General features: G+C 41.0%; 1 protein-coding gene across 4 annotated transcripts in view; it reads left to right on the top strand.

The window, feature by feature from the left end:
• Nucleotides 1-26,115, top strand: part of mtss1lb (MTSS I-BAR domain containing 2b) — a 73,632-nt gene extending 47,517 nt beyond the window's left edge. The window contains exons 4-16 of one of the 4 annotated variants that reach the window (XM_027281354.1): nucleotides 2,895-2,979; nucleotides 3,734-3,825; nucleotides 4,630-4,704; nucleotides 5,802-5,810; nucleotides 8,291-8,448; nucleotides 9,721-9,828; nucleotides 9,925-10,022; nucleotides 11,342-11,624; nucleotides 11,938-12,012; nucleotides 14,691-14,846; nucleotides 15,308-15,490; nucleotides 16,922-17,087; nucleotides 17,578-26,115. In XM_027281354.1, coding sequence (XP_027137155.1) covers nucleotides 2,895-2,979; nucleotides 3,734-3,825; nucleotides 4,630-4,704; nucleotides 5,802-5,810; nucleotides 8,291-8,448; nucleotides 9,721-9,828; nucleotides 9,925-10,022; nucleotides 11,342-11,624; nucleotides 11,938-12,012; nucleotides 14,691-14,846; nucleotides 15,308-15,490; nucleotides 16,922-17,087; nucleotides 17,578-18,464 — 2,375 coding nt within the window. In that variant the 3' untranslated portion in view covers nucleotides 18,465-26,115. The remainder of the gene's footprint in view (nucleotides 1-2,894; nucleotides 2,980-3,733; nucleotides 3,826-4,629; nucleotides 4,705-5,801; nucleotides 5,811-8,290; nucleotides 8,449-9,720; nucleotides 9,829-9,924; nucleotides 10,023-11,341; nucleotides 11,625-11,937; nucleotides 12,013-14,690; nucleotides 14,847-15,307; nucleotides 15,491-16,921; nucleotides 17,088-17,577) is intronic. The other 3 variants (XM_027281355.1, XM_019261546.2, XM_010737237.3) reach the window with 3 other exon arrangements.
• Nucleotides 26,116-26,389: the final 274 nt, after the last annotated feature.

Raw genomic sequence — 26,389 nt, 5'->3', positions numbered from 1 at the left:
CTTTGAGACTGCACTAGACGTTGAATCCAACACATCTGTCATGATGAAAACACAGCAAATTGCTCTTTTCTCTTTTTTTTGCATCTCTCTTTTACTCTACTCTTCCAAATAAAATGCAGAAGCATGTTGATTTACTCTGGAACCGAATTAACACTGACTTACACACACACACTCATGTATTATATATGCACACGTACATACACACACATACACACACACACACACACACACACACACACACACACACACACACACACACACACACACAGTAGCTGTATTCCAGATGTGAGTAGTGTGTGTTCTGTGCCGCCCTCATCTAGTTGTTGATCTCCTATGGAGTCTGAGAGGCATGGTAATAACAGACAAACAGGAAGAGGACCATCATAAATGTAGAGATCAAACACACACACACACACACACACACACACACACACACTTGGCTGTAACTCCAGTCCCATGGTTCTCCCGCCAGCAGTGAGCTCATTAAAATGTGCAAGGCGACCCCTCTCGTCTTCATGCTCTCTCATCTCTCCTCCATCTCTTCCTCTCTCATTTCTTTCCACTCTTCCTCTTTCCTTCGATACAAACATCACACACTCTCTCCCCATCAGTTTTGTGACTACGCTTCTCTCCACGTCAGTTTCATGTTTCATGATCAACTTATTGATTCTGGTATTGGGTCACACTGTCAACACACAGTTCATAATACTGCTTCAGTTCACAACTGATACACTTAATATGTGTGAGTGTGTGTGTGTGTGTGTGTGTGAATGTGCGTGTTTGGGGGAGGGTTGCTCTCCTTTAATGAATGGTTGCCGGGTAGAACAGGAGGCGTGAGGGAGGAATTTGTTAATTATGAATGGAGCACTTCTCTCTGGATGTGAATAACACACAGTGTAAGTGTGTGTGTGTGTGTGTGTGTGTGTGTGTGTGTGTGTGTGTGTGTGTGTGTGTGTGTGTGTGTGTGGCTTGGCATTTGCAAGTGTATGGGTATGTAGAAACATATGTGAGTATGTACCATATGATTGTATTGAGAGGGTCGCTGGTTTGAATCCGCAGCCTGGCTGGTGAGAAAATTGAATGATATTAATTACCATTGAGGTGCTCATGAGCAAGGCATCCCAGGCTGATCCAACTAGGGCTAATCCGTTTTTAAAGTAGAATCAAAAGAAATTCCACACAAGAGCTGAGTTTCATATTAGTTAATGTTTCAACATGTACAAAGTAAAGGTTCAGCAACATGGCAGACATAAAAAAACAGTTATTATGCATTTAAAAAGCTGTTTTGTTGTTGAATTATGTGTATGTTTTACTCAGCTCAGTATTCCTATAGAAAAAAAAAACAATGTCCCATTAAGGTGTGAATATTGTGGTAGTGGATTAACTTGTAGCATGCCTGACTTCATGCAGGAAACTGGAGTCTGCATTTCAGCATAAATATAAACTTAACATTTGCCCCTTTATGAACCAAAACCTGACTGTTCCCAAACTTTCCTAACCCTTGTTGTCTAACCAAACCCTAACCTCAACCATCAGTTTATTCATCATAACCACGACCTTTCTTTTGACCACACCAGAGTTGCCAATTGCAGTTGTAAAAAGGTGAAAATGTATTAAAAGTACACTGTGAATTTAGGTCAGTTACATTTCTTGCTGCCATGCCATAAATATGGTTGAGGTGGACTGACACACTGTCTAAAGAGGAAAGCAAGACTAGTGTCTCTGTGAGGCTGTACATACACAGCAGTGATTTGAGCTCAATGTAAACCTCAGCATACTAACATACTTAGAATGTGAGGATGTAGCTGCCGACATATTTCATTCTGTTTGAAATGGTGTAAAGCGTGGCTACAAATCTTCCGTGTGTGTGTTTTGCGAATGCAAATAAAGTATTTTTTTCTTTTTAAGAACGGTCTCATTTACAAGTTTAGTATTGTCAGACGGCTAAAGTGCATAATAGAACGTTGACGGTTTAGTTATGTCGTGGTCACTGCACGTCAGATGTTAAAGAAAAAGTTACACGATTTTAAAATTGTGAATTGAATCATTTTGCAGATTTTACCATCTCCTTTTCCCAGTTTCAGTTTAAACTGGTGTATAACATTTTTAAACAATGCCCTTCCTCCCTCTGCACTCCCTGCATTTTACTGTGTAAGCCTGTTTAAGCTCTTATTATAAACAGTGTCTCTCGAGGAAATCCCATTTGGCTGCTGTTTAATATGAATTTTCCAGTGTGTACATTTCAGTGGCAGCAGTGATTATGGTATTCTCTAGGCACCGTATACTCTATAAGCCTTTACCTTTGCTGGTATGTTTTTAAGTACATGGCACAAGAGTGAAGCTGTAATCAAGTGTTCTTGCCGGGTCTCCACCTGTACAGCGGCGACAGCAGCTCTTAGCACCTTGTTTGGAAGTTAGCAGTGTCTGCCATCAGTTAAACTGACTTTAACTCCGGGGTCAGCTTTTTCCACAAGGACCTATTCTGCCTTAAAATAGACTGGTGTTTACAGTTGCAGGTTAGCAGCTCACGAAACTGGGTCTCTGAGCGGTTGGCTCTCACACAAACACACCCTTGCGAGACACTACTTTATTTGGACGAAGCGGCTGTGTGTAGAGTATCTACGAGAAGCAGAGCAGTGTCTTGTGTAAATACTGGCTGAATGTAAAAGGACAAAAGCTTGATAGTTGTTCATCTGTTTGAAGAATACAGCGCGTTTTACCAGTATTTACTTCACACAGCACACTAATAGCTGTAATGTAAATATTCATCACGGCTTTGAGTGGTTTCTGTGGACCAAAAAAGGGCCTTCTGTGGTAAATGCGCAATGAGATTCTTTGGTAGCATCTGTATGTGTGTGATTCATCTTATGAAGCTGGCTGTTTTGTGTTTCCAGGGGCAACCAGAGACATCGGTTCAGCTCTGACCAGGATGTGCATGAGGCATCGCAGCATTGAGGCCAAACTACGTCAGTTCACCAAGTAAGCTACATCCTTCCTTTCCTTTGCTGACCTTATGCTGTAGCCCATCAGGGCAAGTCAAACCTCACGTTTCCAGGTTCATGCTTTGACAAATGTGAAGATATCTTGTCAGCTGTATGGATTCCACGAGGATCATTGCGCTGTCTGTACATATTTAAATGACTGTAAATGAATACAACCATTGGCACTCAACCCAGACCACTCTGGAAACCTCACCAAGAGTCCATTTTCAACCATTGTTTGCCTTTTCCTTCGTTCTACATACTCTCTAATGACTTTTCCATGGCAAAAGCTATTACATTGATGGTAGTGATGATGATGATGGTGATGATGACTTATGAGCATGGTAATTAACAGAACTTCCTTTGAAGACTGTGAATCAGTCTAAAGCTATTGTGTATCTTTGCACGTGTTCCAATAATTCTACATTTCATTTTCTGTATGTGTTTGCATTTTTATCACATGTATGCATGTGTGGTCAGGGAGGGGGGCAGTGTTCCAGATACTAAAATGATGAAGTGGAACAACACATGGAGGGAATTTATATAATGATCTCATTCCAGAAATATACTGTAGCATCTCATTTTTAGCAGAGCTTGGTGGTTGGAATACCACCAGTCAGTCTCCTGTCAGGACACCACACAATGTAAATATTAGTCCTAGGATTGGTTTTGAATTAAATAAAGCCATAGTTGGCATTGTGTCTGAGCTCTCTCTTCTGTACCTACCTCTTAAATCCCCGTCTCTCCTACAGTGCTTTGATGGAGAGTCTCATCACTCCCCTCCAGGACAAAATTGAGGACTGGAAGAAGACAGCCAACCAGCTGGATAAGGATCATGCCAAAGGTAAACAGGCCATGATGCTAACTCATGAAACTAATGTATTACTCAGTTCTAGCCCCATATCTGGTACCCTGTGAGTGTATTGTACCAGTAAGACAAAGACATATGATCCAGTAAGTCAAATTTGATCCATATTTCCATGATTCTGAAGGCTTATCAGATTCCAAACTGCACAGCTGCACATCTCGGGGTAACCTATAATCTACTGGGAAGTTGTACTCGCAGGTACTTGATTTGCTAGCGCAGTTTCCAGCCCATGTTTTCGTTTGATGTTGCAAAAGCTGCGGGGCCAGGGGCCAGGGTCAGCATGAAAGATGATTATAATGAATTAAAAGCTGGATTTTTAAATGCTGTGCTGTTTTCAGCCTGAGAATGCTTTCACACCTGTATTTAGTCCAGACCTTGTTAAAAATCATATTTGTTGTTGTTTCATGTTCAAATTGACTTAGGACGAATAAACCAAGAGCTGTAAGAATGTAAGCAAGTCATGTAGACAGACATATAAATCCATTAATTAGTTAGTTTGGAGACTGTAAAGATTTTTGTCATGTTTTTATATAAATGTATTGCTTTCAAATCCACTGTACTGATACCTTGGACTGACTCAAACCAAAGATATTGTTCAGTGCCATTAAGATTAGTGTTTTCGTCCGATCAATGTAAGGTCTGTATCAGTGATCTCTTGGTTACGCAGTTTCTGGAAGTGTTTCTATTTAAGTTTATATTGGAGATGTAAGATAATATGAGTTGACACAGAGGGCTTTACATTCCTGTTACTAAAGCATCTCTGTTCTATCCTGGTTCAAGAGTACAAGAGGTCACGGCACGAGATCAAGAAGAAGTCATCTGACACCATGAAACTACAGAAGAAGGCTCGTAAAGGTAACAGTCAGCAGTCTTAACAGTCAACATGTGCTCCTCACACATTTGACAGAAGAGACAGAAGGTCGCTTTAGAGGTCAAGGTCATTCAGACACCATCAATTTGAACTTATGTCAGTGGTGTTTCTGTTTAACGTGTATGCTTCAGCTGTGGATACATTCGTACATTTGGTTCCTTTTTAACCTGTTATCTCTATGATCTCGACACAGTTGCCAGTGAATAGTAAATCAACACCAACAACAACAATCCTCTGGCCAAAACTGGATCAAATGTGAATTTATGATTTGTATCTGATTAAGGAGGATGATAAACGCATTGTGAAACAGACTCAAAAGACAGTCCTTAAATTCAGTGCCAACACATACATAGAGAAACCTGACTGAGGTCAAGAACCACAGACTTTGTGCAGTCTAGGTCAAATGAATTGTAGGTTTACATTGACATCTAGTGGAGCTCAAGAGTATTACAGGTCTTTTCTCATTTGTCCTCAAACGCTTCACTCTGTGATGCAACAACCAATAATTAGTGCTTTCTTTCTGGAACAGCTTCCATTCAGTTGCCAGGCAGATCAATACATAAATGCAAAATGTCTGTGAATTTTAATATTTTATTATTATTTGTTTTGTTAAAAGCAACTGTATGACCACAACGAGTTCATGTGCTTTGAATTAGGTACATAGAATTGTTGTTGTAGTATGTAAAACATTTGTAATAAATAAAATGTAATTAAAAAAAACATTATTAACAAAAACAACAACATAAATTGGTGACAGTGAAACAGTGTAGTGTCCTTTGCTGTTATGTTTGCGAGTGTCTGGTTAGCCCTGTCAGTGCTGATGCTTGGTGGTATTATCATTTCTGGATTTAGTTTTTGGTTGCAGCAGTGTTATTTTGCTCTAACCTGTGGCACTGTGGCTGTCTTGTGATGGCTTCCTTGTACTAACCTTAACAATGAGTTCTGCTGCTCTCTCTCTCTCTCTCCCCCTCCTTTCTCTCTCTGTCCCCTCTTTCTCTTTCCTTATTTTGCTTCCTTTTCGCTGTCTCCCCTTCCTCTCTCTGTCTCTCCCTCCCTGTGGCATTTTGTCCCCCTGTAATAGAGATGCAGGGTAAGTATCAGCCTTTCGCTCACTACAGCTCTGCCGCATCACTTCCTTTTTTTACTCACATTCCCAACCTTCTCCTGCAGACTACTATGCATGCATGTATGTAGTGGAGGCTGAAACCCAGCTGAACTCAATTTATCCAACATATTGCTTTGCGGTTATTGCTAAATTTGTGATAGAAGCTTTCCATGGGAACATTTCTGCGTATTACAGTAGTTATGAAAGTTAACTTCAGGGCAACGGAGAGCACCTTGTGATCAGGGCTGGTTTAACCAACCAAAGGGACCTATTGTCCCCAATTTCTGTTCATATGTTGCAGTCATTTGTAAAAAAAATATGAGTTTGTGATAATTTAACTAAGCATACACCTATTTTGTGAAATGTGCCACATGAGCACAATTTATTCCTCAACAATAAATGCCATAAAAATGTCATTTAAGGGCCTCTTCATAGGATCGTGATGGCACGCCAAATTTCATGATGTGCCTGAAGCAATAGATGATGAGAATTATAATTTTGATAGATATTTCAGAAGTATGATTTGACAAAAGTATGACAAAGTATGACAATGGTAGCTAAAAGGACACGTCGTCTTTGCACATGACTGACAAGACAGTGTTGGTGAATTGTGATTAATCTGCTGAGCACGTGTTAGCACAAGACATGAAAACATAACGTTACAATAGTCTGTGTTTTTGAAAATGATAATCCATGAATGAAAAAAACAAGACTATGTTCTGAAAAGTTTGCAAGCATATTTGTTACCTAAGGAACAGTTTTGACATTTAAGGGTTAAACATGCTTTTGTGGTGCATATATTATTAACATATCAATTTGAAGTTAATTACCACAAACTAATTGCCACATGTTGAGCTATGAGCTCAATCTACCATCAAGCTGACAACATGACAGCTCCATTTAATGCACCAAGACGTTTCTGAAATCATAGTTTTCTTTTTTTGGTCTTACTTACAGGAGGTTATGTAATAGATATAAAAATTTACTTGTCTTTTTCTACATTGTACATGTATACAGTATATGTATGAAAGTAGCTACTGTGACTGTGAAGAAGACTAGTTGCTACATTAGACTTCCTAACAGCGCTACACTTCAGGGTCTGTCTCCTGATGACAGACTAGAGTTCAGCTTCTGTACTTTCATAGTCGTTTGAGACGTTGGAGTCGTGCAGTTTCAGCCGCGACAACGCATGATGCAATTTAACTTCTTCTTCCTTGACTCCTGCATGACGTCTGTAGCTGCTACTATTAACTTTGTAGTCACACAGCAGGGTTTCTGCTCGCTGTATCTGCTAGTGCAGACATCTCCACCAACTGGTTTGCATGCTGTAACACTACAAAGAGTTTTTTCATGTCTTGCATTCGATTCATTTCATGTTTTTTTTCTGTTAACAGTAGGTAGGATTCGGATTGTCTACACCATAACTATGCACCTATAGTTTTACCTTTTGTCACTGCTGTGCAGTCACAGCAAGTAGTAACGTTTGAAGGCAGAAACACATTATTTGTGCTTTGGCTCTGTACTGCCATTATGTTGGATGTGGACTGACACAGAGACAGAGGAGGAAAATTACACACTCTCACACACTGTGATCAACTTTTTTATGCATACTTTTAGCTAGCAGTCTAAGTTGACACAGTGAGAAAAACAAAGACTGCATATGTTCCAAAAAAGTGGTTACTGACAAAAGGCATATCTTGTTATATAACTATCTTGCAGTCAAATTTCAGCCCACATTTAAGGACAAAAGATAGAAATAGGACCCCTCTAGTTGTTTTCCTAATGAAACATTCATACCAGTTTATGATTTAAAGCTGCTGTAATGAATATTGTTATATTAACAATGCATCAACTGACCATGTGTAATGTAAAAAAGCTTGCTCGTAAGAGCCTGACGCTGCAGTTACCTTCAGCTCAATGGATGATTTTTTTATGGCCTGCAACTTTACTGCTTTGGTTCACTCTCGCTGCTCTCATTGGGCAAAACAGACGCTGTATTAAGTGAAAAGGCTCTAAAAATACCACTGTATGCTACCTGTCCATCAACAGGCAACAGACAGGAGCTGGACATTTAGTTAATATAATATAATGATGCACCTACTGTATAGGTTTGATGTAAAAATTTAAGTTAAGAGCCAAAACATCAAATGAGGTGTTGCTGTTTACTTTGTCTCACTCTGTCTGTGTTTCATAGTGTATGCCAGTAGTTTGAACAGAGGCTGGTGGTGGTGATATCTCATCAAGCCCACATAGAGTTAATGCTTGTTTGTTTCTACTGCTGTAAAAACCCACACACACCTTTTCACTTACACTATCGGCACCTCCATCAAAATTTCTTCCTTCTGTTTCATCCACCTCCTCTGGTGAAACTCTTTTTATCACGACCCTCTCCCCGACCTGCCCGTCTCACTTTGTTTTACCTCGTTTCTGTTTCTCTCACCACCGATGTACCCTCCACACCTCAGGGCGAGGGGACCTGCAGCCTCAGCTGGACAGTGCCATGCAGGATGTGACTGACATGTGCCTGTTGATGGAGGAGACAGAGAAGCAGGCAGTGCGCCGAGCCCTCGTGGAGGAGAGGGGTCGCTTCTGCACCTTCATCGGCTTCCTTCAGCCTGTCGTGGTGAGGCGACACAGATGGAGGGGTGATGACAGAGTGGAGGGGAGGAAAGGGTAGACAGGGAGGCAAGAGGTATCTGACCTGCTGCATAGTCTTCTACTATTGCTGAGCAGCTCCGTCGATAGAGATGAAGGTCCAGTGCCTTCTCGAAACGCCTCAAGGGCTGTTGGTTGTGTGATGCCAAAATACAAAAAGTGACAATATGGCTACACTTGATTTCCACTGGAATGCATTATGCATTTGAATGTGTCCATCACATGCTAAAAAGGGATGTGGCTATCAAGTCTTCACAATATGATTTTTGTGACCCAAATATCACACTGAAACAACTTTCCTGGAATACTACAATTAAGTTATTAAGTCATTTTACACTATGTTTCCCTGGACTTTAATCAAACCTCAATTAAAATGTGATTTGAAGCATTATTTTATGCCAGCAGGATAGTACCAAGCCACTATGGCTGCCTGTTGCTTTGCACCCTGATGTGCCTCTGCAGGAGACAAACTCGCTTATCAGGCGATGAGAGCAGTGTGTCCAATAGCTGAAATGAAACCTCCACCATGTACAAAGCCAAATAAGGAAGAACAGGATGTGTGCAATTTTGAGCCAGTCACATAAAATGCACGCTCTCGGTCAGCAGGTTAATGTTAGCATTACCTTGGTACCTAGGGCCATACAAGGAGCCTGGGTAGCTGGTATGAAAGAATTAAGGTTTCCATCTCATGGTAACTGTGAATAAAGGCAAGAGCTGTGCTGTGTTCATGGTGCAGTTAAAAAAGGACATTAGTCATGATGCTGGTTTCATTATGGGATATTACAAAACTGGGAAAACACTACTATTAAATGCAAGTGGAAGCCCAGGACTAATATGTTGTTATCATTCATTAATCATTCCTCCCAAGAGTAGTTGTTGCAAAGAACCAATGTAGATGTCGATAAACAAGAAAAAAGTGATTCATGACACGTGTGTGTGTGTGTGTGTGTGTGTGTTATGGCCGTGTATATCATGATATGGCAAATTTAGGGGAAATCAAATATAGAACCTTCAAGTTGACGTTCAAGTTGCGAAATAAAATAAAATCGTGTTGTTTTCTAGATGAATGTATCCAATCACACCACTGTCCTTTCTTCTAATGATGCAAAATAACAGAATTTCATCATCCTTGCTTGCAGCCATCGTGGTTGCAGTTTAATAAACAGTCTAATAAAATTAGGAAGTGAGAGTCCTTCCTTCTATTTTGTTTTAATCTCCTTGTTTAACCTTTTATTTTTAGAACGGTGAGATCGCCATGTTGGGAGAGATCACCCACCTCCAGGCCATCATCGATGACCTCACTGTGCTGACGACCGATCCTCACAAACTGCCACCAGCGAGTGAACAGGTGAAACGCACACACACACAAACGTGCAGGCCACACATAAAGAGAGACACAAATGACAAACACACTTTTCAACTCACTCTGTTCATCTTCTCTCAGGTGATTAAAGATCTGAAGGGGTCCGATTACAGCTGGTCCTATCAGACGCCTCCTTCATCTCCAAGCAGCTCTGGCTCCCGCAAGAGCAGCATGTGCAGGTACACACACACACATACACACACATACACACACACAGACATAACCAACACCTTGTCTTATAATATCAGAAAGAGGAGCCTTTGCTGATGTTTATGTTTCACTGTGTCCGTCCATCATTACTGTGTGTCCAGTCATCTTCAGTTTAGCGACTCTCTAAATAAATGAATCACAGACTTCAGACAGAGAAACTTTCTATCGAAGTATGAATGAAAGATCATTCTGAATTTTGACATAAATCGTAGATATCTGATAGGTGACTCATCATTTAGTCCAAGTCTCAAGTCATTTCTTCTTGGGCAGTCCTTCGTGAAGGCAAGTCCCAGTTACATTACAGTTACAATGTTACACAAACACTTGTAATGTCAATATTTTGGGCATTTTATATTTAATATTTAAACTGGAAACATAACAAGAACGCAGAGTCCTCGTGTCCCAAGTCATTTACTCTCCGTCAATTCAAGTTTCAAGTCAGTAAAAAGAGCGACTCCAGTCGAGTCACTGTTAGGTATCATCAGCTTATGTAAAGTCTCTGAAGTCTTTTGCTCTAAATGCATACGATACTCAAAGAGAAACTTTGAATAGCACAAGAAGGATTCTCTAATCTAAAATGGATTCTGTAGTTCTTTGTCTGAAACAAAAATCACTTGGTGTATGTGTGAGTGTGTGTGTGAGTCTCTGTCATGTATAATTGTAGTAGCAGTCGCCCTCCAGGCGAAGCTCTACAGCATGCAGGTTCACAGCCTTTTTGCCTGCAGTGTATATTGTGTGTGTGTGTGTGCCTCGGCTCCTCATAACCTTACACACTGTATCCCCCCTCCTCCCCCTTTTTCTCTCCTCCTCTCCCCCCTTCCCCTCACCACCATCACTCTCTGTACTTGTCTCTCACTCACTTGTTTACCTCCTACTTTTGTGTGTGTGTGTGTGTTGTTTGTGTGCACTCCCGTGATTTGCCCTCTTTCTCTCCTGCGGGATGTTTGGCTACCTGGTCTTCTTTTATTTTCTGGGCCTCTGCTTTTAACTGTGCGTTCTTTTCACTAACCTGACAAACCAACTACAACTTGCTTTCAACTGCACCTGAACTTCACCTCATTGCGTAAACCAATCGCAAAAACCTCCAATGCAACCCCCAACCATCCATTTACCACCTTCACCAATAACCGACCCTCATAACCCTGTCATCATGCTCTTTACCCCTGAATACACTCCTTGCTCCATATTTACCATTACCCTCATCCCCCCTTCATACTCCTCACCCTTCTATCACTCCACCCTGCCCCCTCCTGCTCCTCTGCACCCTTCCCTTCCACCCCTCCTGCAGCAGCGTCAACAGTGCCCACAGTAGTGCCTCACGTTCGTCAGGGGGAGGCGGTAGTGGTGGTATCGGTGGCAGTGGTGGAGGCTCCCAGCCCCACTCACCCACCTCATCCTCCTCCTCCTCCTATCGCTACCGCAGCAGCCTGCCGCACCAGCCTCCTCCACCGGGGGGCATCGCCGCCCACCGTCTCAGCAGCGTCTCCTCCCACGATTCAGGCTTCGTGTCCCAGGATGCAAACATCTATTCCAAGCCCCCGTCACCCATGCCCTCAGACATCACTAGCCAGGTACGAATACGCACACACTGAAATAGACATACGTACATGATGCCATGGTAACAAGCCTTAAAATGTTGAGATTTAGCCTTGATCCACTGAATTATCCTCATAAATCAACATTTGATTTTCCAAATTGATTTACTTTGGAAATCACCCAGAATGATCTCAGCTCACTGGGATTTTTAGCTTGTTATTGGAAGAGACTGAAAACAGATATTTAAGCTTCACACACACACCATGCTCACACGAACATATGGACTCTTGATCAGTTTTGCCAAATCAGTAAACAAAGTTTTGTGCTTTCTCTGTTTTTCTGCTGTAGAAGTCATCCAGCTCAGCATCATCAGAGGCCTCAGAAACATGCCAGTCAGTCAGTGAATGCAGCTCCCCGACCACTGTAAGTACTCTTATACAGAGTGTACAACATGGAGTACTCAGCACTAAAACAAACAAACGACCAGAAATATAGAAGAACAGGCACATGTATCATTATAGTCAGAGCTTTGCAAATGGTTATTTCATAACAGAAATAACCATAAATCTTAAATGAAATATTTATATTTTCTTTATATTAAATAGATCTTTTGTATATTAAACTGTCAAGTTACCATATGTAGAGGAGAATTTCATTCACAACAGAAGATAACTGCACACAACATTCCCATATTAACCAGCCCAGGTCTGTGACGCTGATGCAATAAAGACGTCAGAGAGAAAATAAAACATTACAATCTGTAAATGTAGTTCCTGCTAAGCCTCTGTTTCAAGTTTTTCACTCTCAGTTCAAACTCAACATACGGCGCAAAAAAAGGTAAAAGTAACAATTGGCTCTGTTGCAGGCTCACTTTCCTCTATTCATCAGCGTCCACAGAAAGAAAGTTTGTTTTATTTGAAATGTTTTCTAGCAGGGTCAGAAGCCGTTCTGTTCTGCAACAAGTCAGTAGTTTTTAAGTAAATCAGTCCCTGTGGTTCTATAAATCCATTAAAACCTCCTGCAGATATTAAAACTTATTTCAACAAAACATTGCATTTTTTTACAGAAATATTTTCTTTTTTTAATCGCTGCTTACCTGTGGAGTGATAAAAACACAACAGAATATCTGGAGCCATTGTTAAAAGAACTGTGATGATTGAGGTGGTACAAAGTCATTATAGAAGAGAAATGTACAGCGCATGCTGTTTGAAATGATACGTTACATTCCCTGAGGTAGCAGAGACTATGGCTGGCTCAGTATGTATTTGAGATTTGAATGGATTTTTGAACAGTTAGAGACTGTCACTGCTGGACGGTCTGGCAAACCTGCCACACAACAGACAACTGAGCTAAATGGGCTACCAGCTGAGAACGCTTTTTGATACTTCTGTAAACATCACATGAAACACCTTACTTAACGAGAGTACAATGAGTGAAAATGCACCTCAGGTGTTGTACCATTGATGTGTTCCAATGCTTGCCAGGTGAAATATATGTTATAGCAAGAATTACGCTCTATTTTTTGAAGGCACATTGTTCAAAGTGGCATCTTCATCTTTTCAAAGGGAATATTTTCCTCACCTGCTCATGTTTTGTGTTGGTGTTTAGATGGAGGCACACTCACATAAACCTTTCCAGAATAACATATTCTGTGAATTTATGTTTGAGAGCTTGTCTCTTTCCCTTTCATTTTACAGTCTTTAACCAGTATGCACATCTGTTTGCAGAGAAAAAAAAAACAATTCCAGTGATGCTTGTGGGGCAAAGTAAATATTCATGTCTGATTTTAAGCAGCATCTGTCATCCACAACAGCTTGCATATATGACCGCTCTCCCTTTCAGCTGCTAAACAACCCTTACAGCCATCTGATGGCAGTATATTTGGGATGCATCTCTAGATTGAGTGGCACACATTGTCAAGATGGATTGCATACCACACATCCACTGGTTATTTTGACTAAACCTTGTGCGTCTAACAACAAACATGTTGCTAATGTCTGGGTATTTTTATTTCAGTTATCAGGAAGTGTGAGTTGGTGCCATTCTCTGGACACACTGAAAAATCTCCTCACCTCAACAACTTTTTTTTGTGTCCAAACAGCACTGAGTAACCGGTGCAACAGCTGTTACACAGTGTGGTTCAATAGTAATAGCTGTTCTTTGTGTCAGTTTATATAATTGTTGTAACTATGTGAAGACAGTCTAGGTAGTGTTGAAATTTAACTCACAATACAGCATACATGTCACCTTCTCATGGCCAGTTCATTTGATTTTAAATATGGAATAGGCTCATCGTTGCCCCTTGTGGCTGATAGAGGGGAAAAAAATATCTAAAAAAATTTCCCACCCGTAGGGGCGATGGGTCAACACTCAGGATGTACAGTAATGGACCAATTACTGCAGCAGAATGAGGCGAGGAAGGTGGTTAATGTTCCAAGCAGCGCACAGCTGCTTCCCCTAAGTTAGGGGTGCCCAAACTGTTCCACAAAAGGCCGGTGTGGCTGCAGGTTTTCCTTCCAACCAAACAGGAGCACACCAGACTTGACTCATTTAATCAACTAATCTCAGTCTTCAGAGAGTTGATTGGTCAAACTGTGTGCTCTTGGTTGGTTGGAAGGAAAACCTGCAGCCATACCAGCCTTTTGTGGAGCAGTTTGGGCACCACTGCCGGCGGGGCCCTAAGCTTTTCTATAGAGACCATCCAAGACTGTCTTCTGCACTTTGGATGAGACTGTATGTAACAGGGTTACATCAAAAATTCTATGATGCAGTTTTATAGGAGCACATTTGATAGTTACCAAGAATAAAAGTTACCACTTGCTATACAGTGTTGCAGTAATGCAGAATTAGTGTCAAACAATTCAAGTCTTATAAATGCACGCTTGGAGCTGCTTTAACACGCCACATCCTTTCTAACATAAATGTACATGAACTGTAGGCTTTCTAGATGTCACTGACTTAGTTCTTGACTAATTAGACTCAGTTTGCATATAGATTCTCATTCTGTTTTGTAGATCTTCTCTGTGTCAGATCTGTTCCTGCTCTGGTCTGAGGACTCTTTTTCTTTCTCTGTTGACGTGACGATGTCTCTCATCCCGCAGTTTGGCACGTCCTTCGCTACCTTCCGCCCCGCTCTCTCTCACTCTGGCTCCATCAGGCCTCTCTCTGTCATTCTTCCTGTTCCTGAGTCCCCACCCTATAACTGCCCCTCTGGATCCAGCTCCTCCTCTCCCACATCAAAGGTCCCTATCTGGAAGGTTTGTTCTCCATTGGCTTCCATTTCTTTCAGTTGCACATTTTCTTCCGTTTCTGTTTAATAAGTTTCAGTTAATGCATAGGCTTTATTTTCTTTTCATTTTCATCACCTGATTAACTCATAACCACATTGCTTTGCTTCCTTAATGTGTTCATCCCCACTTTCTGTGTGTGTGCATGGATATTTTTTTTGGCCTCCCCAGTTTCACTCACTGGTTTTGCAATCTTCTGGAGATTGGACAAAACTAAGCAGGGTGTGGAGAGCAGACCAATCAACCTCACTATAAACTCTATGAAACACTAAAAAAAAGGCCCCTACCCACATACACCCAGACATAATCCACCCATGAAGGCCCCCTCTCTGCACTCAGATGAAGGGCATCAAACTGCTGGATAGTGGACAAGTCTCTCGTACAAATCGTACCAGCTACTTCCTGTTTAATAATCTGACACACCTCTTCAGGATTGGTCCAAAGCAGGTCAGTATGAGCAGCCAGTGGCTGCGGCAGCAGTTCAGAGGAGAAAGGAACCTCTTGATAGACTGAGGGAGAACGAGGCATCACCAGGCTCCCAGGGATATGCCGGACCATCACACCCTGATGACGCGCAGAGATCCAGGATGAACCCGGCTACTATTGCTGCCAAGGTAAAGCTGGATGATGTTGACAAGCAGGCTGAAGGTATAAGTGAAATACTGTGGGACAAACAAAGGAAATAGATTAGGTTAGATGTGTGGATAATACATGAAAGTGTAATATTTTTATTATAATAACTTTATTTGTATAGAATCTTTCTGTACAGGTAACAAAATCTTTTACAATGATCAAAATAAAACATGCAAACAAATCAAAATAAGATAAAAATAAAAAATAACAACAATAAAAGCTATTTTTCTTGAGATATGAGATTTGCTTGAGCTTGATCTCCTCTGGTAGTTCCACAGTGTAGGGTCTCCTTTGGTTTTCAGCCTAGACCTTGGAATGGTAGCAACACCAGAGGATCTCAGTCTACATCATGGCTTATAGGGTAATAAAGCAAGTCCTTATCTGGCCTTGAAAGTAATTAGAATTATGTTAAAATCAATCCTGAGGTAAACCAGTGTAAGGGTGCCAAAACAAGATGATGTGGTGATGTTTTTGCATTCAGTTAAAAGTTGAGCAGCAGCATTTTGGAATAACTGTAGGCAGTGGATTGATTTCTGACTGAGACAGGTATGTAGGGAGTCACAGTAGTTGAGACTGGAGGAAATGAAAGCATGGCCATGGCATAGCCAAAATAAAATACTTAACCATGGCTACATTTCTCAAGTGATAAAAACATGACAACAACTTTCTATGCACAGGGCTCAAAACAAAAGTCCTGATCAAAATAACGGCAAGTTTTCTGACTAAGGACTTAGTATCGGTTTCTGGTTGACAGATATTATGTGACCTCTGTTTGTTGGGGGATCAATGAGTACATCTAGATTTTGATGAGGGTTGCTATATTATAGGGATTGGATGTCTGATTGGAATATAGAGCTGTGTGTCATCAGCGTAACAGTGAAACTGGACATTATATTTGCAGATGACCAATAAAATGGGAGCTAAATACTGAGCCAGCCATATTATGATCAACTGATGAACGCAGTCCAAAAGAAGCTTTTGCTTTTTTACTATTTTGTTTTCTTTTGGAGATGAGACAACAGACACAGTCACAGCATATGAACCAACCTAAATTCAATATTATTTTTATTATCACTATTTTGTGCTTGTGGATACAAGCCACAGTTTTGGAAGTAATAGACATTTGTTTCTTCTGGTCCAACTGGCAAGCAATTATCCACATTATTACATTAATAAAGGATTAAATTAGATAAGTAGTTTATTACTGTGGATGGTACACTGATTTTATTTTTTATTTAATTTACCTTTAACAGAGTTTTAGACACATTTACTGTATGTTGGTGTACTCATGGATGTGTAAGCTCACACATCCCACACATGTAATTAATAAAACAATAGTCTAAATTTAGTTCTGAAACAACTGGCTGATTAAATGTGATTTCAATGCGCCCTCTCTCTCTCTATGTCCTCAGCATGGAGATGAGGTTTCTCCAGCAGCCAGTGACTTGGCCATGGTGCTGACCAGAGGACTGAGCATGGAGCAGCAGAAAAGCAGCAGAGACTCCCTGCAGTACTCCAGTGGCTACAGCACAGAGACCACGACCCCGTCCTGCTCTGAGGACACGATTCCTTCACAAGGTGAAACTCTAATCTGCTGTTCTCTACTACACTGTAGTTTTAATCTTGTTCTCCCAGCCACATTCATCACCTTATATTTAGTAAAATCTCAGGAAAGACAACCTGTCAAAGGATGGTGTTGTGAATTTTTCAAAGTGAAATATCAACATTCACAAACTGCATAATTAGCTTTAATTAACTTTATCACTTTCACAAGAGTTCCTGTTATTAGAGTGTAGTGTTACCAAAAAACAAAGCCAATTATCTATTTAATCATCCAAGCAGCATAGTGTGTTTGCGGATGATTAAATAGATAATTGGCTTGGTTTTTGGTTATGACAGTTTCCTTGACAACAGCTGGGAGATGACGATATAAAAATAAAACTGAATAAAAATAAATGTGTTCCTGAATTGCTGTGATGATTTATCCTTTATCCAAAAACCCTACCAAAATAACAGACGTCAATCAAAAATGTTATATAATTTTTTTACCTTCCCTCTCACCCATTAGGTTCAGATTATGATTGCTACTCAGTGAACGGTGACGCTGAAGGTCCCGATGGACAGACAGAGTTCGACAAGTCCTCCACCATTCCTCGACACTCTAACATTGCCCAGAACTACAGACGCATGATCCAGACCAAGAGGCCAGCCAGCACAGCCGGACTACCCAGTGGGGTTCTTGGTCCTGGGGGTCATGGCATACCAGGACAACCTGGTGGAGCTGGTGGAGGTGGAGCAGGTACTCCAGGCACTGCCACCATCCGCCGAACGCCATCTACTAAACCAGGCGTGAGGCGCACACTGTCCAACGCGGGGCCAATTCCCATCCGACCACCCATTGTGCCTGTCAAGACACCCACTGTTCCCGGAGACTCGCATTCACCTGGCGCTGGTGGTGGTGGGTATGCAGGTGGGGGGCACGCAGGTGGTGTGCCTGTGCGTGTGGGCAGTGAAGAGTGTGTGTTCTTCACTGGAGTCGAGGATGCACAGGGAGCGCTTGATTATGTGAAGGCGTCACCGAAGCGCCTCAGTCTGCCTAACACTGCCTGGGGATCAGGAGCAGCGTTAGAGGTCTATGCCCAGCAGCATGGGGGCCTTGCAATGGGAACAGGCTCAGGGGCTGGATCAGAGGAGGATCAGATGATCGCCGCCAATCGGCACAGCCTAGTGGAGAAGATCGGCGAGTTGGTAGCGAGTGCACACGCCCTTGGAGAGGGGCAATTTCCTTTCCCCACCCTCCCTGATGACCCGACACTGCCGCCAACTGGCCCCGGCGACACTCAGACAGGGACAGAGGGGGCAGAAGGGTCCGGTGACATGTTGACCACCATCAGGAGAGGAGTCCGCCTTCGCAAGACCGTCTCCAATGACCGCTCGGCACCTCGCATCTTGTGATTGGAGGAGAAGCAGGAAGAGGATGATACTTGTCAGCCAATAGGGAATCAGGTGTTGGTGTGGTGCAACCCAACCGCCTAGTACATACACAAAAACTTAACCATGTAGGGGAAGCTATAATATAACAGAAGATGAATAAAAACAAAAACATACACAAAAAACAAGTTTAAGGACATCATTAGAGTAAATGATATATAATATAATGATAATAATAACATTAATAATGTTAACCCATGCTGACAAAGTTAAATACTGAATATTGACAGGCTCCTAGCTGGCCACTATAACTAGTGTGTGTTGGACGCATGTTTGTCTTCTCTACACCTTCACCCAGGGACGGAAAGACTCGTGGGAAAAACAGATAGGATCAAAAAAAATGGCAAAGAAAGGGAGAAAGACTGGGTTCTGTTTGCCAACTTAAACCCTTCCCCATCCTCTTCTCCAACTAACCGACTGTCTAATCCCAGATGAGAGACTGAAGACTGAAGGAAGGGCCAGTGGGGACAAGAGGGGAGGGGGGGTGCCATGTGAACAGCTGGATTTGAACCCAGGCTGTCTCAGCAGCAACATACTGTACTTATTAGCCCACTGAACTGAAGCTTTGGTATTAGCACGGGGAGCTAACAAACCAGAGGTCTCCTCCGGTTCATCCTAATGTAAAAGAAGTCTTAAAAAAAAAAATACTGTTGGCATTGAACCGTGTTAGTACCCCTTCCCCTCTCTCTCTCTGTGTAGTGCGTGCGTGCATTCATGTGTTTGCATGTGGGCAAATGTGAAGCGCGAGTATGTGTGTGTGTGTGTGTGTGTGTGTGTGAGGGGGGTGGGTAGAGCTCTGCTGCAGGACAGCTGGTTACCCAATGAGGGCAGGGCTTTTCTTCTGTGTGTTGTGCGTGTATTTTCTTGTTTATATCGTGACGTCATTTACCTTGTTACCACTGTACGAGAAGTTACGAGAAGTAATCCAGGCGTATAGATATATTCATATATATTTTCTAGAACCAGAGAGAAAATGTTAAATCAGAAATGGAGCAATAAATGTGTTTTATTTTCTTGTTTCCAAGAAGAGGATCGATGGAGGATTGTAGGTTCTCCTGTCACATTCAGGCAATCATCAGGAATGCTAAATTACACATTGACTGTGATTTCATTTTGGCGTGTCTCTCTCCCTGTCCCTGTCTCTTTCTGGTGGAGGAAATGGATGAAAAAACAAAAACAAACTGTAAGCACTTTGATAGGTGTAGAGTGTGTACAATAGCCACTAGGTGTTGCTGTAGTCATACTGTATGATAGGGAGAGTGAAAGCGAGAGAGATAGTTGCCAATTGGACTGCGTCCTGAGGAAATGATTTAATTTGTAGAAGAAGACAGAAAGGGGCAAAGAGGAAGTGAAAAAGACGAGTGGAATTGGAGTGATTGGTCAAATAAGAGATGGGATAAGAAAGTAGAGCAAAATATTTGTCAAAAAAATGATTGGATGTCAGTGCTCTTCAGGGTTCTACAAGCCATCGCCTGCCGTGGATAGTGAAGCTTTTTATGATGCGGCTGTGCTGGTATCTGAACACATGATGCAAAAAATACACTGCACAGATCAGGTCAGACTATTTTTGCTTTAATGGGTTCTTTAAAGTGACAAACACGTTTGTCACTAGCCATGCAAACAGTTTATCTGTCAAATATCTGTCTCAACATTATGAATATTAGGCTTAAAAAGCTCAGCAACTACATGTCTTCCAAGAGACAACGGCTCCATCACTCTGGACCATCTACGGATCTTATTTTAATTAGAGTACTTACCTACTGTGATGATAATACCTAAAAAACCGTTGACAGCGAAGGCTTATTCAGGGCAACAAGTATGCTGGTTCAGAAAAGACACATGAATAATAACAACATGAATTTGTTGATATTCATTTTTTCATAATATGAGAATGACGATTGAATTCTATTTACATCCATTCTATCAGCATGCACAGGCATTGCAAACATACAGTATGCGTGTTTATTTGTGGCACTCATCATCATACAACAGATTTGAAATGTATTTGCACATGTAGATCATGTTCAATGGATAGAGTGTTGTGAATGTACTCCAGAGTTTCAAACACAGAATGCTGTTTCCAAATGTCCAAAATACTGTAGCCTGTATTACAAAGTCATTTTCACTCATGTTCAAGTGCAAATACATTTCAGCACCCCCGCTTATCTGCAAATATATTCTGACCTATAAATACTGTATGTTTTTGCATTATGAGAAAGAAAAGCTAAGCCTTGAACATAGCTGAGCAACAGTTCTTTGGCCCAAATTCGCTCAGAGTTAAAACCTTTACTATCTAAAGGACAATTTTCACTAGGCTATGCCAGTATGGTTCAGCTCAGTGCAGCGCAGCGCAGATCACCCAGTTCAGCTCAGGCCACGGCTGCATGAAAGGATTATTTATGGACATTAAGATGTGAGAAAAGGTGTTGCCTGTTTGATACGCTCGCTGATGGCAAAGAAGCAGGAGGGTTTAAATGAGACTTTTTAAGCTGACAGAGAGAGGAAAATGTGTGTAGAATGAGCATTTCACTGCCTGTTCAAACAGTATTTACTCTATGTGCTGTACTTGTAAATGAGAATCAGGCGCACAGATTTGGTATAAAGGTTTGTTAGAAAATATGACATGAAATATTTTGGTTTTGTTTTTCTTTTCATTCTGCAGTACTGTTTGAATATTTAGTCTTACTTTTAATTAATGTAAAAAGAAGAAAAAACTCCAGTTGTAACACAAACTACTAAGCTGTGTAACATATGGATGTAGGATGTTTGGGTCGAGAGTGAGTGTGTCCTTGTTTGGCTGTTGAACTGTAGGATAGTGAACTCTTCATCATCATGTCTGTACGCTCTTCTAGCAGTGACCTGAACATAGCCGGTGACATCAGTGCTCTTACATACTCTTTTTGTCGACTTATTTCTTTTATTATTTCAATGAACAGAGCACTGTTTTAAACATGTTTGTGGCTTTTTAAAAAAGAAAAAAAAATATGATTTAATTTAAAGAGATAGAGAGGAGAGTGTTTGCAATTTTTAAATATTGTCACCTTCTGCCAGCACACTTTTTTTTTTTTTTTTTGTTGAACTTTGAAACAGTGCTTCGGCAAGGGGATTTTTCTTTCTTTTTTTTTTTTGCCTTATTTTGTTTTTTTTTTTGTCCGGGGGGGGGGGGAACTACTGTATGTGTGTTGTCACATGTGGATTCTGTGTGTTGTATCAGCTGAATCTGACTGGGTGAGAGGGTGGAAGGGGAGAGCAGCGGGCTTAGACTCCATTCCCCCCCCCCTGCCCGCCCCCCCCAAAAAAAAAACAAAAAACACATTTTGGGTGAGAAAATGTTCATCTGAAGAGTTTGTGTAGGACCGCCCGTCGAGGTCACACTGTACATGAATATACGTACGTCTGCTGAATGTACTACGAGGTCAAAGGGGACATCGAACTGTACTTTTTTGACATGCTTGAACTATTGCAATGTCAGAACTTGTTGAAAGTTGAAACAGTAGGAAAGCAATACAGAGATAGTGTGCATGTACGTACATTCACAATGATGTTCCAGTGTGGGTGTGTTAAAGGAAAATACCACTGTTTTGTCCACTCTAGGATACTTGTGTTCCCCCATCTAAAAGCTATTCCACTTTGTATGGCTCTGATGGTATGATTTGGAGTTTAGAGACCCTTTACTATACATCCAAGGACACTACTAGAGCCGATTCCATTTGTCTGAATGTGTATGAGCTCTATGTTTAGTGCAAACTGAAACAACTGAATTCACTGCCACTTATTTACAGTAAGTTATTGCTTGATTAAAGGGATTGTAATGCCCTGCAGAACAAACATGCTGCTTATTTCCAAATGATGATGGATGAGTGTGAGATGAGAGGACGACACAACACTGCTGTTTTCCTTTAAAATGCCCAGTTAACAGCACAAAGAGTTACTTAACTAAAAATTAATGTCTTTTTTTAACATGCTGAATTAACTGTGTACTGAGCTAACTGTCTGAACAAGCTGAAATAACTACTCTGCTACAGAAGAGTCAATATGCCCATGAGTGTATGTGTATATGGGTAGAAATAGGCCTGAAGGCACATGGGCATGGCAAGAGCTACAGTGAAAACAGGACATTCTGCAGGAACACACATAGACACATAGCCAGATTTACATGCGTGCAGGCATGCATGCGTACACACAAACACACACACACACGATACGCACACAATACAGTTCCTTCTTCCTCAACTGAAGAACCTACACAGTCCTAACTACAGCATGTCCGAAAGGAACTAGCACTGTAAAAAGTAACATTTTTATTTAACATTAATTTTTTTAATTTGATCGAGTTAACAGGTTGAAAATGATCCCATCTAAACTTTCAGCGACATTATTACATTTGAATTTCTTTTGCTGTTAGCTGTCCTGATGCCTAACAAGGCTAGTGTGTGAGTTAGACAACATATAGATTCATATAAACATGGAACATGGTACATTTCTTTCATGTTACAGGTAGTTACAGTATGCATACTTGATTAAAAGTTGAAATGATGACTTCAGAAAATACTGTGTTTCCATACAAACAGCGAGCCTGACAGACTATATTGCTGTTGAGTGTTATGTACACATCAAGGACTGATATGAGCTTCTAGACTGTCAAGATATTTTAGGAAATTCATTTATTCTCGAGATATAAATGACAACATTTATCCTACTCTCAGTACGATTAATATGAAGCTGTAGCCAGAAGACAATTAGTCTAGCCTTGCATCAAACAACTAGCCTGGCTTTGTCAAAAGTAAATAATCCACCTTCCAGCATCTCTAAAGTTGTCAAAGTAACACGCTATATATTCCCATAATTTGCATGAATTCCCATAAAAACCAAAGTGTAAAAACATTGTGCTGGATTTTTTTTTTTAGCAAGGTGGACGGACTTCCAGGAGTCTCTGCTGTTTGCCTGGCACCTGTTGACAAGACTCTATGAATAGAAAAAAATAAAGAAAAAGCTAAAAAACTTTTCCTTGAACAACTAGTGAAAGCTCAATGATTAGTTTGGTGATTCGTTTCTTGAGAAGATGGGACCACAGTAGGATTCAGAGCTAAACACTCAACAGCACCATTGTCTGAAAAGCTTGGAGGTGTATTTGAACAACAAGTAGAGAGTATGGAGAAGGAAAACTGAATTTAAATATTCTGATCCCACATTTTTTGCACCTGTGTACCCCTCTCTTCTTTTCCTCTCTATTATCTTCCTCTTCCCCTCGACCAATAAATGCCATCTATCTGACAAGACACTTGTCGTGATGAGAGTCCCACCGGCCGTTCATGGTCTCTTTGTTTCTCACAGCCCATCAAAGCTAATGAAAAATAATTCTGATGAAGTCTTTATTTTCACTACAGTCCACAGTGAGTATGACCTCAGCTGTGTTTCTCTCTCTGTCCATCTTCTTCCTTCACACTCTTCCCTCCCCTCTCTGTGTGTGGTTATGGCTAACGGGTGGTATCATTATGGGTCCTGGGTGTGTTGCTCAAAGAAGGGCTGGAAGCATTAGTTAGGGTAAACTTCTCCCCGCTGTACATGAAACATGCACTGGTAGCAAGCAGCTGGAGGTCTGGCACTCTATCTCAGTGCTAGATTACATTTTAATTAATTTTGATCAGGCCTTTTAAGGCATCTTTTTGGCATCATCTCACAGGCTGCTTATATTACTTTGATTGTTTCTAAGTGAGCTTCTGTCATAGAAACCCACAAGATGGAAGTGGGAAGCATAATTCAACATGCTGTGAACCTTTCCACACACATTGCCATCACAAGAAATCTGCCGGTGTGTAAATCACGGGGTTGTAAGACCAAAAAAACACTATCTTAATCAATAAAGAGCTTCAGTACTTCAGTTAAATTGAGCTAAATTGGCTAAAGTAAAAAAAACACTCAAAGGGAGATGAGGCAACTTAGGCTGAACAGCTGCCACGGTGGCCGCAAGTGACAATGACGGCATAATGGTTAAATTTCAAAATGTAATGTAACCTTAGCACAAGAAGGGTTGTTCTTCGAAAGATACATATCCGTACTTTAAGTAGAAAAAAACAAGATGATATTATCAAAGTTCTTCCAAATGATACACTACAAAAACACTTTAAAAAAGTATTGTGAAAGGACTCCCAAGAACGTCTGCTTCTTCCTTTCAAGCCAAGACAAACTCACATTACTCAGTTAGTAATCAGCTACTCTCCAACCAATGTCTGATTGATTGATTCCTTCTGCAGACTTACAGGGATCAAGGAGGACATTCAACATCTTGTCTTGTCATTTTGCTACTGTTCGATGTGACATAATGGAATTAAAAGTAGGCTTAAACAGAAACTCGGTCTGCCTGTTGATGGTTGACAACCATAAAATATTCAGCCACGGCCAATTTCTAACTTCCTGGAGCCAGTAAACTTGTTAACCGTCCGCATCTCAGAGTTTCCCTGGTTACTCAGACTTCTAAGAAATTGGCAGACTTCCACTTTGAGCATTTGCTCACAGCATGAAGACGACATTAGAAATCTCTGTGGAAATTTTGTGGAAAAAACAGCCTTATTTGTGGCATGATACCCTTCGAATATGTGTACACTGTAAACTTGAATAAGCTTTTCTAATGTTACACACTTATTAACTGAAATGCACAATGAAGTTCTTTATCTGACCTATACAAATGAGAAGGACCTGGCGATGGCAAGTTGCCAAGTTGAAGGACAGATTGTGTTGTATTCATGATCAGACCAAAAGAAGTATTTGCTCTATGCACAACCCACTCCTTTAGCCATCTGCACAGGTTATGTGTATATGTGCATGTATGTGTGTGTTGCACACAGATACGTGGTTAAGACCCCTACTGTTCCTCCCTCCCACCTCCTACTCACAATCTGTCAGTCCTTCCTGCTGTCTAATACTAACCAAACCCACTACACATTCACAAACACACACACTTTCACACACTTGTCTGAAACAAACATGACTTAGGTAGATTTTCTGAGGCTTCATGATGATCCACCGAAGTCCTCCAGAGGATCATGATGAAACGTGGTGTAACTTCCTGTCACACAGCCATGCAGAACAGAGTGGCCAAAGTGGTCTCTTGGTGCCACCGCCACCTTAACTTAAGTGAATGTCTTGCTGTCAGTACTCCAGTTTTCAGTAGTGTCTCTCGCTCGCTCTCTTTCTCTTCTTCGTCCTTTACAGCCGCCATATGAACTCTACAATGAAAACTCTCTACAACTCACCATTAAGGCGTTGATATTATTTCTATGGGACAATTTTGTTCAAAGGATACCATTGTGACAGAGTCAACACCGGCTTCATCTTTCTGTACAAACGGATCTTTTGCTCCTCTCTTCCCTCCCTGCAGGCACTGTGGTCTTTGTCCTTTCTCTCTTCTTCTTTCTGTCCCCTTCTTCTGCTCTTCTTCTTTAATTTATTGTGGATTGATTTCAAAAAAGGTTGTTTTGCCTGTCGCTGATGATAAGGTTTTCTTTTCTGTCTTCCTTTTTGTAAAATTGACCCTTTTTTGTTAATTAGTCACTGCTAATGTAACAAAACGCACTGTGATGATTCCAGTATTAATAAAAGTTGTACTTAAACTGTGCATTGCTGTGTAAAGTGGGTTTTATTAATCAAGAAAAAAAACAACAAGGTCACGGTCCTGAACCAACCCACGCAGCTCATAGATACTGTACACAGAGAGAGAAGTGAATGAACAGAGGCTAAGTGTTGTCAGTAAACCAACAGCAAAACACTGATACCTTGATATAGTTGTTAAGGAATATATTAGATATAAACAGAAGAGCTGTAAAGTTATCATACTTTAAATAAAAAGTCACTTGTTTAAACTGTTGTTAATATTGAAGCAGTAAATAAAG

This window comes from Larimichthys crocea, chromosome VIII, assembly GCF_000972845.2.
Source record: "Larimichthys crocea isolate SSNF chromosome VIII, L_crocea_2.0, whole genome shotgun sequence".
Lineage (NCBI taxonomy): Eukaryota > Metazoa > Chordata > Actinopteri > Sciaenidae > Larimichthys > Larimichthys crocea.
This window is presented reverse-complemented; position numbering and strand designations above follow the sequence as displayed.